The sequence below is a fragment of the Vidua macroura genome, chromosome 2 (assembly GCF_024509145.1).
Source record: "Vidua macroura isolate BioBank_ID:100142 chromosome 2, ASM2450914v1, whole genome shotgun sequence".
NCBI classification, from domain to species: Eukaryota; Metazoa; Chordata; class Aves; order Passeriformes; family Viduidae; genus Vidua; species Vidua macroura.
In genome coordinates, this window is record NC_071572.1 from 92024741 (window position 1) to 92044363 (window position 19623).

Below are 19623 nucleotides of genomic sequence, written 5' to 3' on the forward strand. Positions count from 1 at the left end.
ACTGCTGTCAGATTTTGCATCTCCTTCTTTACAGACAAAACTAATCCCACATTGTGACCAGTTAATTTTGAATTTGAGATTTTTAACTGTAACGTAAATTTAGAATGATCATCACTGATTTAAAGACTTTGGTACTTTATTCTGCTATATTTATTACTCAGATGAATTTTGAACTGTTCTGATGATCTGAATAAAGGATATATTGTAGTGTTGTGTCAATACATTTCTACAACATTTTTGGTATGTAAGATGAAATAATATTTTTTTTTAATCTGTCTTTTGTGTAATAGGCTTCTTTTCTTTTACTTATACACAGATTAGGGTTTTGTTTTCCCCAGAGGCCAAATATATCTTATGATGCCATTGTACTTCCAAATTCAGTAGAATGCTAAAAACTACAGTGTTAAGAAGCAACATTATAGTAAAAACTTGAAACTCTTAAAGATGGCAATTTTTTGATTTAGTTTGTTCAAGCTGTAAGAGCAGTACCTTTTATACTTTCTTATGGTAATTTAGTAGGTATTTATTTTGCTGTTGTCATTAAAATCTGCTCAAAGTGATGTTGAGGGTAACCATTTTTTACAAGTTTGCACATCTGATGTTAGTGTTGTCCCTCTGAGGATTTTCCTCGAGGTTATGTAGTTTGATCATGACTACAATAAGTACTGCTGTTGTTAGCAGCAGTGTACAAAGTGAGTTTTCTTATTCTTGCTGCTCTCATGCCGCATGTTACTATTGGGGAATGCCACAGAGTTGAAGATACCAGCATACTTAAGTGCAGGAAAGTAAGAATAAATTGGTATGAAAATAAGTTTGCAGATTGACCAGCTTCTCTAAGCCTACTGGTAGGTGCTTACTGGTAGGAGCTGCTGAAGTTACTTAATGTTTAAATTCCAGGCAGCAGGGAAAGAGAACAGATTTTCCCAACATGAGTTCTCTGTTAGAAGGAAGAAATTTAGTTGAACTGAGTCTTACTGTGCCCTTAAATTGCAGCCTGCTAAGTGGTCCATTTGGTTACTCAAAGTTGGCTGTGGAAGATGCTTATAAACAGGACTTCTTTCCTTTTTTTTTCCTTTTTACTTACTGCTTTTTTTTTTTTTTTCTTCTGTTTTGTCTTTGAATGTCTCTTTATCATCAAACATCTCTTTATTTTCAGAGAAGGAAATTGCCCATGTCCAAAATCATGGAGAAGGCTTGGGCCGCATTATGATTCTAAACAGACTATTGGCAAAATATTTTATTAAGTTTTTTTAAAATAAGCTTGGTCATAGTATTTGGCACTCCTGCTTACCACTCCCTTTAAAAAGTATTCCCCCAATTTCCTTGGCTACCAAAGCATTACATTAGGTTTTTCAATGAAAATATAACTTGACTTAAAGGTAAAAGTACGATATTCCTACTCCTGTGAATGGAAAAGCTGGTGCTTGTGTATTTGGTAATCATGGTATTTTAGCAGCCTCAGCATAGAACGTGTTAGTAGTGGGTTAGGAATTGGTTTATTACTTTGTATCTCAACTGTGCCAGCACAATTCAGAGAATTTAAATTTTAGAACTCTTGGTTATTTTTTCCTCATTCTAGAGTAGAATGTAGCGTAGTACTAAAAAATGTGCTTTATCCCTAAACTTATTTTCCTTCTTTTTACCATGCTTCTATTTCTTCTAGACTGTGTGGGTAGAGCAGAGGCCACTTAGTATGGCTTCCCACATGCAGCACCTGGGCAGAGCAAAGCAAGGGGGCAGTTCATTCCCCACAGCCCTGGGTCACTCTGAGGGCAGAGCAAGATTGGGCTTTGAAGCTCTTGATTTCAGCTCTTAAAATGGCCTTTAATGTGAGAAGATTAATTTTCAGAGACTTCATTCATTGCTTTGAGGAGACCAAATGCTGTATTCTTGAAGCCCGCCTGTCAAATTTCAGCATTGAAGCCCAGATTGTGGAAGAGTTAACATACACAGCTGAAAGAGTGTTCTTCCAGTTTTGTTCTAGGAAACAGCTGAGGGTTCTTTTCCCTAAAAATTTCCAGAGAAGGTCTGCCATCTGGTATGGAAAATTTTAGTCCAGATTTAATTTGGCAAAAATTTGACCAATTAAAAATAGTTGTACCATCTTAAGTGTATGGCAGGCTTCATTGTTGTAATACCGCTAGATTTATGGTAGTACCTCATGTTAACACTGACTTGTCCTTCAAATACCTTGAAATCTAAGCAGATGAGCAAGAGGGCAATGAGAAGAACCTTTAGTCTGGGCCATTTTACTCCCTGTTCTGTCAGTGGTAATGCATGTAACAGCAGCTCTGTGGTAATGCTTCTCTTGAATTCGAGATCTCTCCAGACACCTCAAAACTAAGTAGATGAGCATGTAGGGCAATGAGAATAAGCTTTACTCCAATTCATTCTGCTTCATATTTCTGTTGAGTGACAGCTGGATTGCCATTGCTCGCTAAGGCAAGTAGAGGATAAAACAATTTTTAGCTGTGAAAATTTCTCTCTTTTTCTATCTGCAGCATGTGAAATCTCTGTGCTGTAAAGCACCTTGGGGTTATGTTTGGAAGCTGCTCATGGAATGGTCCATAACTTCCTTATCCACCATGGGTTTGTGCTAATTTGATCTTAAATTACCAAAGATCATCAAAAGATCAAATTGTGTAATTTGATCTTAAATCTCTTTGTGCTTTTGATCCCTGTAGTATTCTTACATCATGAGTTGCACGGTTCAGTTATGTGCTTAGTATCATAATGGTTTCTTGGTTTTGGGCTTCATGCAACTTGTTTTCGTCTAAGTTGTGTAGAGGTATATACTGGGGGACTGTGTAACACCTTGTTTTGGCCATGTAAGAGTTTGTGCTCAGCATTGTCTCTTTCTCTTCCAGGCTGGCAAGTTTTAGGGTTTTATTACATGGAAGCTTCTTAATGCCTTCTATCATTACCTTCCCTATTCTTTTTTTTTCCTTTTTTTGTGTCAAATGCTGTATATTTTCTTGTCATTTAACTCACTGCATCCATGTAATTGGCCCCTTACTGAAACCTTCTCTTGTCTGCTTGCTGTTTGTTCTTTCTCCTCATTATCTGTGTTCAGATTTTGTCCATTCATTTCCCACTTTTTTGTTTGTTCCCTAGGTGGTGATGAATAGGGAAAAGTGGGTGTTTTAGGTAGGAATAAAGCAAATCAAAGTTTTACAGATGGTGAGAGCTGGAAGAAACAAGTCCATTTGTTCCCAATCCTTAACTACAGTTTTGTTTTATTTCCCTTAAGGATGGTTGAACTTCATTTTTTCAAGGTGGCTCTTCACGGCTGTGAAAGCTGGAGTCATTAGAAATGACTTATTAGAAATAGTCATTAGAAATAAGGCTTCTTATGTAACCTAGAGGTTTGAGGCTATAGAAGTGCTCTAAATATTGAAAGCAATGCTGTTAAGTGTCATGCCCCCAGGAGTACTGTGGATGTCTGCCCACAAGTGGGAAGGACAAGCACTCCATCTCTTAAAAGTTTTGAGTCTTTGAGGCTGAGAATGAGAAGAATTCAGTACCTTCTTTTGCTGCAGTGTATCTCTTCCTGATTTTGCTTTTGGTAGCTGGAGTTACTAATAGGCTTGCATTTTCAATAAGTGACTCTAAGGTACAGACTGGTTGAAGTACAGGGAGGTCACGGTATTGTTTTTACAAGTGGTATGTACATTTGAAGCTGAGCAAACTTTCATAGACTCATAAAATGGTTTGGATTGGAAGGGGCCTTCAGGGTCATCCAGTTCTAGCTCCCCTGTCAGGGACAGGGACAGCTTCCACTGGAATTCATTTCTGGAGTCTTCAGATTGCTCTAACATCTGGTGGAGTTCTTTAATTAATCTTGGCAGTTTCATTTGCAGTTTGGTACCTAGGGGAAAGAAGGTGTTTTAATGTGACATTAGTTCTAGGCTGATCAAGAATTTATTAAAATACGGGTGAGCCTTACTGTGTCCTAGAGTAATACATTTATGTGAGATAATGCCCTAGGCTTATTTCTAGTATGTGCTAATTGTTTGCTTTGTTTTCTTTTTAATAAGAGAAGGAAGAAATGGAAGAAGTGTTAATCATTGCATTTAGAAAATGAAAGTTTTATTTACTCAATCTAGTGAGAGCAGACTTATATTTGAACTTTATCAAGGTGTTGTGGTTAGCTTACAGTTTAGCTGGATATCCAGACATTTAACTAGTAAAGAATGAAAAGAAAATAATCTGCATAATTTCCAATTATAGAATTAAATTTAATATATAATTACATATTACATTTCATACATAATTTCATAATTGTATTAATTGGAAACTGATCTCTGAATAGTACTGAAGACTTCACTTTGAATTAATGGTGCAATTAAAAAAAAAAAACAAACCAAACTTCTTTTTCTCTTCACAGGAAAGATGATAAAGATTATGCTTTAAAACAGATAGAAGGTACTGGAATTTCCATGTCTGCATGCAGAGAAATAGCAGTAAGTAACAGTTGTTTTTACTGGCAAACAAACTTAGTAAAAGTATTAATTTGCACACATGCTGGGTTTTGTCTGCTCAGTCACGTTATTCAACTATGGGTGCTATATTTTTATCATAAGAGTATAAAGTAAGTACAAATGTAATGAAAGATATTATGTACCTGTTGTGTTTGCTGTCTAAAATTGACAGTGTTTTTAAGTTGCAATTTACTGCCTGCCTCAGGGCAGACTAGATTTAAATGCAGCAGTTTAAAAACATGATTGGCTTTAGTGACTTAAATGACACATTTGGTCCGACTTTTAGTATTGTACTTCAGTTATTTTCCGAAAGAAATTAGTTCTTATTGGCTTACAATGATTAAAACATTTTAACTTCTATTTAAGTGAAGATTTCAAACTAAACTGAGACTGTTGTTGCCTTGGAGGCTGTAATACAACCATGAATGCTATTCAAACACTTTGTTTAGTTTTTCAGGTTTGCATTTGTATATTTCATGTTGTTAGAAACTGGTGAATAATGTAGTTAGTTATAGTTTGTGAGAAGCTTGCAAAGAAGCAGTGGAAAAACCAGTATTATGAAGCTTACCTGTTGTATGTTCTTATGTTTTACTGCTGCTTGGGTTTATTGTTCTTTAAATGTTTCAAATGAAATTGCTTGCTACAAGGAAATGCACCTAACTTGAGGGTGTGTGTGGGAAAGGAATAGTTTCAGTCCATATTCCTCAAGAGTGTAAATATTCACCCTACGTTTCATTTTCATTGACTGAAGTGAGTACTAGGCTTTCCCACTTAGTCAAATTCCAGTTGGCTTAGTGATATCAAAAGCATTAGTCCTTGAACAGAGGTGAAAAAGAAGCACAAAGAATATTCTTGAGGAGATGCCTTTTTTGTCCAATGGTGAAAGCTGAGCCCTCTGCTATTGTAGACATCCACTCTGAACTAAAAGAGCAGAAAACAGGGTCTTAAATTTTGTTACTTTCAGCCACCTGGGCACAAGTTTTCTGAATACTGTGACTCAGGCTGAATGCTTTTAGGAAATGTCAGCTACCATTTTAGAGGGATTTGGGATAAGTTGCTGTCTTTTTGCAGTGATTTACCTAAAAAGATGTGAAGAGTTTGTGTTGCTTGAACTTGGCAGGAGAAGCCTGGCTAGTGTTAGGGAAGTGTCTCTGCTCTGTTTATGACCGTAACTCAATTTCTGTGCTTTACGAGAATCATTACCTCGGCTGACAGGCAGGAAGGATTTGGCCTCCTTCCTCTTGGGCAGCAAGGTCCCCCAGTATTGATGGAAAAGGAGCAGCAGGGATGCTTTCTCATGCTCTGAGCTGCTGGAGCATGTGCCTTTGGAAGAGAACAGCAGTACAACTCAGGGCCATGTGGGATAGGAGTGGTCAGGGAAGGAGGGAGTGCAAATACCAAAGATGCCAAGAAGGCAGGCATCGAGAGCGAAGAGAGGCGTGGAGCCCAAAAGCAGATGCAGGAATGAAAGAGAAACCTGAAGCAATATTTCTTGAGCTATAGTTGACTTTGCTTCAGGTTATGCTTCCAGGCTTGTGACTTGTGGTTTGAATTTTCCTGCAGTTGAATTAATAATTCACCATGGACTTCTGGGTTTGAATTGGTTTCTTGGCATTCTTTTGATATTGCTGTTTGAAGTGAACAGGAGATTTTTTTTTCCCTCTGGAATGGTGTTATTTTAATTCAGTTGAATAGATTTTTTTCCACCCTTCTATCAATTAATATCACACAAGGAGCAAAATGAACCTCCTACGGAAATGAATCAAATTGATGATGATGATAATCATACTGTTTATATTGATGATGTGAGTATATGTAACATATGTGAAAATGCTACTGACTTAACCTGCAGTATTATACCCTGTTGTCTGTACATATAGCTAATAAAATTATTTGTTTTTGTACTTAAAAAGTCAAGGCTGCGTGCCAGACTTTGTTACAGTGTGTTCTGGACTATCGAAATTAATGTCAATGTGTTAAGAGCACGGAGGAACTAGGATGATTTGGTTTGCATATGAGCCGTATCCATTTCAGTTTCTCTGGAGAGCTGTGGCTTGTATATTCTACTCTGTGACAATCTGGGAAGAATGTAGTTTGATATAAATCCCAGTGAAACTCTTGTTTTTATAGCTCTGCCATGGCTTTTGTCTTATGATGACTAAGTTCAGTTTTGGAGTATTGAGTAACTTTTATATTTAAAAATGCCCATAATTTACTCTTTTAAGACATCTGTTTGATGCAGACACCTGAGTTGGAGAACAGTGTAAGAAAAATAAAGTATTGAAATTCATCAGTTACAGGGAAAGGTTTCAACTAGGTTAGAGACCTGATTTCAAATGTCTGAATCAGTTATGGGATGAGCTCAATGTATAACTCAGTTTAAATAAGTGATTTGCTTGGGTTTTTTTTCTTCAATCATTTGAACTTTGATTTTCTTCAACCATCTGTTTGCTTGGTGGAGTTAACAGTTACTGTGTTAATTGACTCAATATGTTTCATATCAAGCTAGTTAAAGAGTTGTATTTTTTCCTTATCTTTGCCCCATTCATCCACCATGGTAAAACATTTGTGAATCCTGCATCTTTCAGAACCTTAACTGAATGTTTGGCTGCTCATATCTTGTTCTCTGCAGATCTGTGCACTGCCTGCTATACTGGGTATCTGTTTTGTGATCTGCAGTTTCACTTCTGAGGATTTAAGCAGGCACTAAAAACTGCGCGTTCAGCACGCCACAAGCATAATTTGTAATAGATGGGAGAGCAGAGAGATAGAATGGTAAGAAGATTTGTACAAAAATATGCAGAACGTAGAAGCCCAAATGATTGATTCCTCGTCTTCTGATTTAATCACGTGGAAGAAAGTCATTAAAATCTATTCACCTGGAATAGTGCAGCAAATGCTATTTCACAGTTCACAAAACAGGAGAATTCTTCAAGGCTGTAGAAAGCTGAAGTAGTTGACCAGGCTTTAAATAGAGCTTCAGGATTTTGCCTTGGACAGTTTCCTGTACAGAAGTCATAGCTTTTGAAGCAACCAAATCACTTGCTGACGTGTGTTGATTAGCATTTTTCATTCAGTTTTAGCAGGTTTGCAAATACTTTGCTTGCATATGTTTCCTTTGTCTAGTGAGGAGTTGGCTTAGGCTGAGGTTTTTTTTGGGACTTCTGTTTTGTTTACTTGAGGGAGTTGTGAGGATTTTGGGGGGGGGGGGTTTGGGTGTTTTTTTTCTTTTTACCAGTTTTCCATGTAATTTGTTTATTGGTGTTTGGTTAGGTCAACAGAAATATCCGATAGCATTAATTTTTGTCTTGGCTCTGAAGAGGAAGTACTGGATGTCGTAGCAGATGCTTTCAGTGATGGAAATGGTGAAAGTGACAATGCAGATCTCAGGTGAACAGTGCTGTGCTCTGGCTGTCTCCTGTTTGTGTTGTGTTCTTTAAACACCATATCCAGTTTGTGTGAGTTAAAACAACCTTGGGGCTGCCAGGGATGGAACAGAAAACTATAGAACAATAAACAGCTGGCTTCTCTGGTTATTTTCACTCTTTAGGTCTGCCTTGGAGGCATTCCTAGGATTTTATGTTTCCTGTTGTAACAAGTGCAGTCTGTTATCAAAAAAGATTATGTCCTCTTTGTTGGATCTAGTGATAATGTGAGTGTAGGACGTTCATCTTCGCCGAAGGGCAAAAGAGCAGTTTTGTGGTGTGAGCAAGCAGGGTTGAGCCATCCTTTGGATGTCCTGTTACTTAACAGAACTCCTGTGAAATGGAGAGCCTCTGCAGCCAGCCTGCTCATCTCTGCATCTGCACTATTCCCATGGTTTTCACCTGGACTAGAGGGTGGCAGAGGCAGAAGCACAGCAGCAGGCCCAGCCCCCATGGCACGTAAGAAGGGAGGTGCTCTTGGCGAGTGGTTTTGCCTGAGTTGACCTTGGTGAAGGAGGCTCCTCTAGAGAGTAATTGGTCCTTCTCACACACTGGGCCTTCCATGCCCTGGGTGACAGTGGTGTCTCACCATGTGATTATCAGGTCTGTCTTCCCTCTGCTAGTGGAAGGGATGGAAGAAGAGTATAAAGGCTCTTTCATAGCCAGTCTAAGGATGACTGTGATCTCCGCAGCCTGCAGCAGCCACAGGGACCCAATGAGGCAGAAGGCAAAACCGGGTGACACTAGGATTTACCCTCAACTCTCCCAAGTGAGCTTGCCTGAAGAGATTCTGAACCAGCTGTGAGTCAATGAACAATAGTTAGGTGTAGGTTATTCAGGTTATGGAGGCTGTCATGTCCCTTCCATGCTAACAGTGAAAGCAGTTTTCCACAAGAAACACAGAAATCACTTGGATGAATGCATGTCTTCCTTGTGTCAGAGGATGCATATTATGGTTTCATGGCAATCTTTCCATGTAGTGAAAGGTGACAAGGTACTGAGGAAGATATGTTTGATTTGACTCTTTTTGGCATGTTTAATGATTCTCAAATGTTTTATTTTAATACTAACATGGTATGTAAAATATCAGTTGTGACTGACTACTTACCCAGGTACATTACTGATCTGAAGAGAGTATTCTTGAGAGGTTTTGTGTGAAGGGAGTGTAGTGCTGTTTTTAGTTCTGTGACAGTGGGACAAAGATGCTGACTAAATGTTGTAATTAGAATCCTTAGGAATCATGATAGCAGAATTTGTTCCAGCTTGACATCCAGTGTCTGTCCCATCTGGGTTCTTCATCTACCTCCTTACTTTGAGAGAACATTTAGTAACACCTCTTTTAATACTTTGACTGTGTTTGGAATTAGAAGGTGCTAATAAATACTGACTTGCATATGACATCACATAAGACTCACTTATTTTAGAAACTGTGGAAGATGAAAAGAAATATGGGGTTTTTTTCCACTTGACATTTTGTGTTGTCAGGCTTCTTTTTTGCACATTTAGGACTTTAAAAAATCAAAAGAATAAAATATACAACTTTTTTGAAATTGTTGCTTTGTCTGAAGAACTGGAGCTTCAAAAATGTGTTGTCAGCTTCATAATAAATTCTTAAGGTGAGCAGTATTATAACTTTCTGTTACAATGCCTTTGTAAGCTTTTATTTGAGCACTTCTGAAAGGAAAACAGCATGTACTTTCAGCAGGTATTCTGTTCTTTTTTAGTACTGTGGACTGTCTGACTTGAGAGAATATAAAGCTAAAATTGTATTTACACTGAAGCAAACAGATCTTGAATCTGATGACATAGCAGCTAAGCCAGCCTGGGATTTGAGCCGTTGTATAATAAAATTTGGGGGTTAGTTTATATAACACGTTTAAAGTACTTGAGTGGAGCTCCACTGTTTCGTAGGAAACTAAGAATAGTGATTGGAAACTTCTTAACAAATGTTTGTGGGTGTAGAATTGGGTGACATCTCTCGAGTCATATTCTACTCCTGCTCTTGCAGAGAAGCAAAGGGTACTTAAAAAAATTTAGCAAGCTACAAGTTAAACTTGTAAGGAAAAGAGATCTCTGAAGGCAGTTTCTGAGTCTCATTCTAGTAATGAGTCTATGAACATTATTCAGCCTTTAGGCCAAAATTAATCATGACTAATTCATACCCATTTGTACTTATCATAATATTGTCAGTTAGTTAAAATAGCTTTTCTCTTCTGCTCTCATTTTTAAGAGAGAGATAGAGACTGTTTCTTCTCTGCTTTGTTTTGGCAGGCTATAAGCATTTTGTGTTGGCTTGCTGGTTTTCTTTGAGCAGTAGGTTCTCCCTTCCTCTGGGTGTAGGCTTGGGCTTTCTTTGCCCTGTTGCAGTTGGAATTAATCTTCCCTGAATGGGCCAGAATTATACGCAACGTTTCAGGTAATGTCTTATTGCTGCCTGTACTCATCTGTTGCAGCAGTAATTCCACTGGCACCCTACTTGTTACAGGATGAGTAAAATTTGTCATTCTCCTTCCAGTCTGAAAGTTGCCTTTTTGCATCAACTACAATCTGCTTTGTGTTCCAAGGTCCTGCTTGCCCATTTTTTCATTGCAAGGTCATGGCATGACTGTTAATGTATGATGTTTGTTTTTGGATCCCCAGTGAAACTGATGTGAGCCTTTTAGAAGCATGAGATGATGATTAGAGTTGGAATTTATGCCATCAAACTAGCCATGTAATGCAATAGTGACTTGTGTTTAAATGAGTGGTTGATACTGCCAATGGCTGTGTGTATAGCCAGTTTTCTGACTGTCCTAGGGCTCAGGAGAAGTGCTGCATGGCACTCAAAGGAAGGCGGTCAGAGCAAGAAGCTGCTTTTTCTAAAATAGCTGATGTCCTGACATAGGGGAAACTCCTGGACCAGGTTACCTGGCAAATTGCTCTAGCAATTGCGCTCAGTTACATGATTTTGGAATCATTTAGGTTTGGAAAGACCTGTATCATAAAGTTTAGCCATTAACCCAGCACTGCCAAGTCTAGCACTAAACCATGTCCTTCAGCAACAACACATCTGCATGTCTTTTAAATACCTCCAGGGATAGCAGCGCAACCACTTTCCTGGGCATCCTGTTCTAGTTATTGACAAGCATTTTGGTGAAATAATATTTCCTGATAACTGATCTTAACCTCCCCTGTGCAACTTGAATTATAGAAGTAAGCATGGTAGTATTGCAAGGGTGCATTTTGCAGGTTAACATTCCCTGTGGACCACAAAGGTTAGCAAGTGTCAAGGGCAGGGGTGAAACGGCATTGGCAGCACAGCTAAAAATCCTCACTTATGTGAAGAGTGCTTTGTCTTGGCTTCTGAGAATTGTTGTAGTCGTGGAGAGCTTCACAGGAAATGTAGGAATATCACTAGCGGAAGCAGGTCATGTCCATAAAAATTGTGCTGACTTCAGCTCATATTTTATGTGAAAGATAATTGTTGTTGGTGCAAGAAAATATTGGTCTTAGTCATGCTGCAGTTTTCCTGGTTCCCTTACTGCTGCTGTTGATTATTTAATAACATCCTGTTGTATTTCACTTTCTCCTTGCTCCTGAAGCAATTTAACAATTTTATGCATCATTGGGACACTTTGATTTACTGTCCCTCAGCTGCCCCGTGGCTGTGTGGAATGAGTATTTCTTAATTTCAAGAGGGAGGTGGAAGGACCTGCACAAAGGGATGCTGTTTCCCTTGCTGGATCTTGAAGAGTATGAAAACAAGGACAGAACCAGCCAGGGACAAACATGGGCTTCTAAAACAGATGTATTGGCATCTTTGTCATTTGCTGATTTCTATTTCTATGAGGGTCTGTTAGGTCTCCCTTCTTTATAAGGGGGTACCCAGACTAACTAATATAAGAGAAACCTTTCTGGTTGAGGAAATAGATTTGAATCATCATGTGATATACAAATGGAAATAAAGACAATTTACTAAGAGCCAGATGTCACTTTTCTCTGCTTTCTCTTTGTATTCTACAGAACTGAGCTAGGATAGAGAGAAGCAGTTAGATAACAAAGTCCTTAGGCCAAAAAATACCCTTTATCATTATCAGGCATCATAGTGATAGTCAAAGCATGTTTCTTGCAGTCTGCTTTGTCTGAACTGTCTTTGTTTGAACTCTGTCAGCTGCTGGACACAGGTCATCTGGTAGGAAAGGCATGTGGTTTATGGGCTAGAGAGGCCTGGTTCGTGGAGACTGAGGTTTACAGCCCATGTGATGTATTATCATCAGTGTGAGCTCTTTCAGATACTTCAGAGACAGTGTTTACATTTGTCACTGTGAGCATTTCAACCTTTCCAAGACAGTGATTCAGGAATCATCTGTCTCACTGCAGCAATCATTTCCTTATGCTGATGGTTTTGCTGATGTATGTTAGCCTTCCTATTCACTGGGTTGCTGTGGACTGTCTGGCTGTGACGGAACCCATCAGGTTTTTTAAGCAAACTGATAGAATGTGGATTTAACAGTTATTCAATACAAAAGGCAAAGGCAGAAACCAGCAAGAATGATAAACGGGGTACACAGATGCACAAACAGTAACAGGTGCTATCAGTGACAATAGTAAAGGCCAAAACTCCTAACACAATGGTGATGGGCTGTAGAAGGAACTTCTCAGGTCTATTCTTGAAGAGTGAGTGTCAGCTGGGACTGATGAGAAGGAAAGCAGGTTGCTATGGATTTTTTAGGAGGACAGTGGGGGTTTTGGGTATTTGAGAGGATTGCTGGGATGTTTAGAGGGAAAATAAAAGGCAGGCAGGGGAATGATCAAGGTGGAGTGGGGAGGAAAAAAAGCAAGGAATGCTGTCAATCCCAAAGTCTGCAAAGACTCTTAGAACAAACAAGGGAGAATTCTGTGTTGCCTCACTACACAGACAGGGAGTCTTTCTGCTGCATTACTTTAAAGTTTCTCATGTTTGTGTCCAGCTTTGGTGATAGATTTTCTGTGTGTTCTCCAAGCTGAATCACATTTCATGAAGAGGTTGGATATTTTTAGGTAGGTGATAGCAACTACCTCAGGAATAAGGAGTAGGAGAGACTTAAAATGGGATCAGAAACAACAAAAGGGAACATTACATTATTTTTTAGAGTTCTGACTAGTATCTGCATCTTTCTTCAAGGAGTATTTTGTTGTATCTGGTACAGATGTGTCCATTAGGTCACAGGAAATACAATATTTTGGTATGGACACATAGTTGCTGAACTGTCATGTATAAAATTTTTAGTATAAATTTATTATGTGGATTTATGCTGATTAAAGAAAAAATATTTTGATATAAGGAATGGCACAGTATATTCTTAAACCCTGCAACATCATTCACCATTGAGAGGCTGGACTATGATGCTGTGCTGTGCCTGTCTGGCATGCAGTTGATCTTCTCCACGTCAGCCTGTATGGTGGAGTGTATTGGATTTGTGACTAAAGCAGTGCTTTGGCTAGTGCTTATAGTGTTCAGGCTTTCTCTGTGTCCCATTCTTGCCCCTCCTTCCTTTGGAGGAGTAGCCTTTGCTTGGAGACTGGCTGGGCACCAGTTCTCTTGGGGGAAGTTGTATGTGATTGCCTTTGCATTGCTTCTGTTGTTTTTTGTTGTGGATGTGGTGTTTAATTCCTCTTTCTTTTACTTATTAAACTGTCTTACTCACAAATTTTCTTGTGTTTTTGTTCTTCCATTCATGTCTGACTGAGAGAGGTAAGCAGTGGCTCTGTGGGGTTTAGCTTCTGGCTGGGGTTAAATTACCACCTGTAATTGATAAAAAAGTGCAAATAAGCATTTCTTGGTTTTTTCCATACTGATCTTATTCTTTCTAGGCATTACAGGCATTTAAAGAATTCCATACTTCTTGTGGCTCCTGCCTTAAAATGCCTCGATGTAGTGCTTTTACAAATCTTAAGAGTTTTACCATGCTGAAACTCTACAGCCTTCTGCATTGATTTCTATTGCAGCTTTGTCTCCTCTACACTATCTCCCTGTTTGATCTTATACTTGAGGTAAAATTTCTGTGGTTATAGGTCCTTTTTTCCAAGAAATGGCACACTGAAGACTGGTCAGTGAGTCATAATGCAAGTCTGTCTCAAATGAAATAGGAAAGAAGGAAACAAGCACACATATATATACTTCCACTTTACTATCTTAGTAGCAGCTAAAATTTTAGCACTTATGACAAAGGTATAAATAGAAAGGAATGAATTTTTTTGTTTCCTTTGTTACGTAGTGGAAAAATTATATTTTATTGAAAATAGAATGTCTCAGAAGTAATTTCTGTAGTCAAAGAGTAGTTTCATTTTCCATTGGCATTTAAAAAAAATAAAAAGCCCTAATCATTCATTTTAATAAAATATATAATCATTTTTGGCACACTAAACTGGCAGGAATTTGACTCGTCTTGGGTAGTCATGCTTAACCACAGTTTGCTTAGATAAAGCTTTTTTTCATTCTTAACAATTGAATGAGTACAGTATGATTGACCAGTAGACCTCAAATAGACCGATGCTGTCTGCATTCAGTTGTGCTGTATCTCATCTGTGTTTTCCTTTTGGTGGGGTTCAGACTATTGTTTCTGAAGCAGCTGAGCTGGTGTAATGGCTCACTGCTGCTGAAAGAAGTTCCAGGTGTGTCCCTTTGCTAGGGCTTTCTCTGCTCTTAGTACCCTGATTTGTTTCAGCTCTGTACCAGGTTTCCTTTCACCAGCCTTTGTGCATCCAAAATAGTTTTCTCTTGAACTAGGTGCTGTTTTATGGGTGGCTTCTGTGAATGTACTAACTGGTGTAGTGTGTGTTGTGGCGAGAAGCTGCACCCTCTTTCGTAGAAAATGGTGACCTTGTAGATCAGCAGAGTCCACCTTACAAACCACATCTTGGTTTAGCTGCATTAACAGGCTCTATATCAGCCATCCCATTCAGTATCAAATGACTGCAACCAAAATGCAGCGTTTTCAGATAACTGGGAGTGAGGAGAAAATGGGGTACCCCAAATAGGACTGTTGAAGATTACAGCCTATGTGAAAGGGCAGATGCCACAGCTGGCTGTTTGCAGAGTCATCTTGGTCCTGGATAATAATGAGGTTTACACAGAGTTGAGCTTTTAGAAAATGAGTAGGAAGTGAATGCCCTGGGGGGGGGTTATGACCTGCTTTCAGCTTTGGTTTAAAATTAATGACTGGTTCTTTCATGAAAAAAGTGATTTTCTGTGGCTTGCAGATTTCAGCTTCTCTTGTTTGTGTTCTAAGTATCCCAGTTCTGGATGTATGGATATAACTATTGTGGACTTTCTCTTTTGCAGTTGCTGCGGGAGCTCAAGCATCCAAATGTCATTTCTCTGCAAAAGGTGTTCCTTTCTCATGCTGACAGGAAAGTGTGGCTTCTCTTTGACTACGCTGAGCATGACCTCTGGGTAAGGTGAATTGTTTGTAGGTACCACGCTTAGAGTTTTAGTTGCAGTAGAGGGACAAGGTCAGAGGAGATGCATAAGTTTTAAACATAGCATAAATGCTTACTCCATGTTTGTTGGAATCATTTTCAGTACTAAAGGAAAAGCAATGGAAAATGTTATGTAAACACACCACACAGTTAACCCGTGATCTCTTTAAGAAGATAAAAAACTGCAAAAAATCTGCAGAAATCAGCTCTCAGTAGCTAGAAGTCTACTTAAATAAATGTAGATATAAACCCCTATTACAGCTAAAGTAGGGTGCAGGAAAATGTATTGATTATGCAGGTGAATTCCCTTTGAAAAACGAGTCTTTTTTTTCTGAATAGGACGGTTCAGAGTTTTAGTTGGATTGATTGTCATCCGTGAATACATTAAATGAGAGTAGTGACACTGTATATTTAGTTAATACATTTCAGTGGGAAAAATTTTTCTCAACTCGTGTGTAGGAATTCAGTGTATTTGGGAGGAAAGCTATTTATTCCAAATTGCAAGGTGCAGCTTTAAAATATAAACCTGTTGGTTTGTTTAAATATACATACTGAATTCATTTTTTAATTCAATATTTGTAAGCTTAATATCCATTTAAAATACTTTAAATAAAGTAACATGGTTAAATGAAAAATACCATGCAGCCTTGACTTTCTTGAAAAAAGTTATGTGCACCTCAAATTAATGCTGACATACATGAGGGGCATTGCTCTCAATGCTACAAATGCTAACCTCAAAAGGTGCTAAGATTCATATCAAAGGGATGCAACAGAAACAATTTGTAACGAGGGGAAATTTTTTATGAATGTGTACATGTGAGAATTGCATAGTATGAATCATGAGTTGTTTGTTTGTTTTTTTTTTTGTCCGCATGTCACTTATCACAAACCATAGTAAAATGAATTTATTTTAAAAATGGTTTTCTTTATAGTTTGGAATGATTTGGTTTGCCTAAAAAGTAGTGTGTCAGTTTTCTTTCTGCTAAGCTAAATGAAAGATGTTTTCTTACAGTTAAATGGCTTTGAAGTTCTTATACTTGGTATTGAGGTTTTGTTACCAAAATACAATTAGAGAAAAAAAAGTTATCTAACAGCTGAAATGTTAAGACATTTTTAAGGCTGATAAACAGAAACAATAATATATTGAGGAAATGGAATACAGTTGTTTTGTTTTTATTTTAATTTGATGGAAAAATACGAACACTCTTCTTTCCACTACTCCCCTGTATTTATGATATGCTAAGTTGCAGAGGTCTAGGAACCTTTTAGGTTTTTTTTGTTTCAAAATGTGCTACAAGACTTCATATTTGTTAGGGGTACTATTACTATGACCTGTCCTTGTTTGTATTTATACATTTCTGCATTGCTTCATACTTAACCTAAATCACCACAGAAGTCTGTTAATGAAACACTGGTTTGTATGTAAGTAACTTAGGAATGACCCTCAATTTTGACCTTTATGCTTAAATGCATATACCTCTATGAACTCCAGAATTCCCCAGCTGCATGAACTCTTGGTTGTTCACTGTATCTGGATGTGAGAGACTTGGTTGCAATGACTGGGCTGGCTCTGTGCCCCAGCCATGGATCGAGTGCTCCAGCACTTGTGTATTTAGCACAGCAGGTTTTAAGTAAGGCTGGGAAAGGGCTAGATAATACAGGGTGTATTAGAGCAGGAACAAAAGAAGTCTGGGACAACCATCTGTTTTTCTTCCTGTCTCTGAAGAGTCACTTCTCTCTGTCCACTGTATGAAAATAACATTTGTTTTGGAGTTGGTGGAAGTGAGAGGTGAGAGGATGTAAAACTTGTGGCTCAGGCTGAGGGATGCTTCTGCATGTGGTGCTTGGCTGTCAGTGCAGGGACCGTCCCATTTTCATCTGTGTTTTTTTGCTCTGTGCATCTCCATTTTTACCATTGATAGGGCAGAAATGTGCCTGTTCCTCACAGGAAAGCCAAGCCTGGCTGCCTGAAGTGAAGGAGGGCAGGCTGTATGGAGCTGGGCTGCAGCAGGAGAGGAAAGGCAGTTTCCAAAAGGGTGTTAGATAGCTGGGTTAATTAATTGGCACCTGGAATATGAGGAGTCATGAACATAGGAAGAGCACATGATAGAAGTTTGGTGCCAGGTTTTGGTGGACGAGATCTGGGCTGTTTTGATGATCACATAAGTGCGAGCCATTACAGAAAAAAAGTGTGAATGTGTTAAGAAGTTTGTTCTAGAAATTGCTTCTGTGTTTGAAGGAGGCAAACATGGAAATGGTTACCATGACTATGGCACACCTTGCTGTTGAACTTAGTGACACCTGGGGCTCAAGTACTAAGACAACACATCCTTTTGGGCTCCTCCTCAGTGCCAGACATCAGTGCTTGTGTCTAAATTCAGAATTATTAAAGGTTCTTTTTCTGTGTCTGATTTGATGGCTGACTTTCAGATGGACAGATTTGTAGACTTGCTCAGTCAACAGCTTCTGTTTTGAGAGTACTGTGCTATAAGGGTACAGTAAATAAAGAAAGAATAAATCTGGGCGTCTGATTTAAATGTATAAAATTCCTAATACAGTTTGCAAAAATTTCTGCTTGGCATTAGGTCTTGAATGTTACAGTCACTGTAGGAGAAAACTTAGAAGTAAAATAATGTAGGGGGTGATACACTTGTAATTCTGAAATTTGATGTAAAGCATATCAGCCTAGCTTAACAAAAAAACTCCCCAAACAAAAATACCTCTAAAACTTGAAAGATCAATGATCTAAAAGGAAATGTGCTTTGATGGTCATATTTGTTTTGTATTCCTCATATTCTGCAGGGCTTAGCTGCCTTCTGGGGTTAAACCACAGCAAAAACCAATTTAATTTTTGAGAGATTGCTTTGGGACAGTGATCACTTTACTTAGTACAGTATTAATTTTTTAGCACTTAAGGCACATGTTTCTAGTTTGGAAAACAAATCATGAAAGGTTGAAAAAACCCTGAGAAGTGTGTGTAAGGAGTTGATGGCAGTCTTTTAGTGTCAACATTGCACTTCTTTTATTTTAATTTCTTTTTTTCCCCTTCGCAGCATATAATCAAGTTTCACAGGGCTTCTAAAGCAAACAAGAAACCAGTTCAGTTACCTCGGGGAATGGTGAAGTCGCTGTTATATCAGATCCTAGATGGTATTCACTACCTGCATGCTAACTGGGTGTTACACAGGGATTTGGTAAGTGGATCCTCAATGGGTTTTAGCACTGGGATGATGATTTGAGGGCAAGGGTTGTTTTTCTTAATGAAAAACCACTGGGAAACAAAAACCTTGGTGCTAAGAGCATGTACTAATAAATATATATTTTTACACTGTAGTCAGACGGCCTTGATTAGTAGAGTGGATTTTAAAAGCTGGCTGTGATCTGATATGCTTATGAGAGCAAGTGTATCAGATGGCTGTTTATGTTTTTTGATTTTCTAAATAAACTAGTTTAAATGGGTTCATTTAAATAACAGGCACATTGAGGTACAGAAAATGCCTCCTGTAGTATCACTGCAGGCAAGATAAATAACTAAATACAGCTTTGGTGTAGGTGGGGGAGAATGATTGGCTGTAAGAACTGCTGAAAAAAAGATTTTTTTCCTGAAATTATCAGTTTAATGTAGGAAAGTGACTTTTGAAAGCCATTATTTTCTCCTAATATTTGTAATCTACCAGCAATATAGCCACGCCAAGTTTAGATGATTTCTGCAAGTAAACTAATGTTTATCCAAATTACAATATAAGGAAAACATTTTTAACCTGAGTTAGTGTCTTTAACCAGCAAATTCTTTTCAACTGGTGAATCACACCAATTCTTGTATTTTTGCCTTCAAAATATGCCCACATCTAACTGGTCTTTTTTGTCTGTTGTCTTGAAATTGGGTAATTTCTCTGATATACTTGTCTGTAGCTCTTACTCTTTGATAGCATTCTTTTTTTTCAATTTACTTCTAAGCATACCACCTGTATGTGATACTCTTATGCACAAATAAAATTTGTATATTTCAGTAATTTAGAAGTATCATTAGTTTGACCTTTCATTCCTGTGAGTCAGTATTGCCAGTGATATTCTGTGTTTGGTGAAATAAGTCTGGCTTCCTTACTACTCCAGAGTCACTTTTTGTCTTTGAAATAGCTTTAATAGTGTTCTTGGAAATGTGGTCAGGGACTAGTTTCGTGACATCTGTTTTCATGCCTGATAAATGCTTTTACAGAATGTCAGTTTCTCCATTTGAATGGAAGGCAAAAGCTATACCTCTGATAAATAGTATTTTC

The 19623-nt window shown here is 38.2% G+C and overlaps 1 protein-coding gene across 4 annotated transcripts in view; it reads left to right on the forward strand.

Moving 5' to 3' along the window:
* CDK8 (cyclin dependent kinase 8) overlaps nucleotides 1-19623 on the forward strand; it is a 69189-nt gene that overhangs the window by 15845 nt on the left and 33721 nt on the right. For 3 of the 4 annotated variants that reach the window (XM_053970478.1, XM_053970479.1, XM_053970480.1), the window contains exons 2-4: nucleotides 4388-4463; nucleotides 15210-15320; nucleotides 18400-18540. In XM_053970478.1, the coding sequence (XP_053826453.1) occupies nucleotides 4388-4463; nucleotides 15210-15320; nucleotides 18400-18540 (328 nt within the window). Of the gene's footprint in view, nucleotides 1-4387; nucleotides 4464-15209; nucleotides 15321-18399; nucleotides 18541-19623 lie in introns of those variants that run through there. The other variant, XM_053970483.1, reaches the window with a different exon arrangement.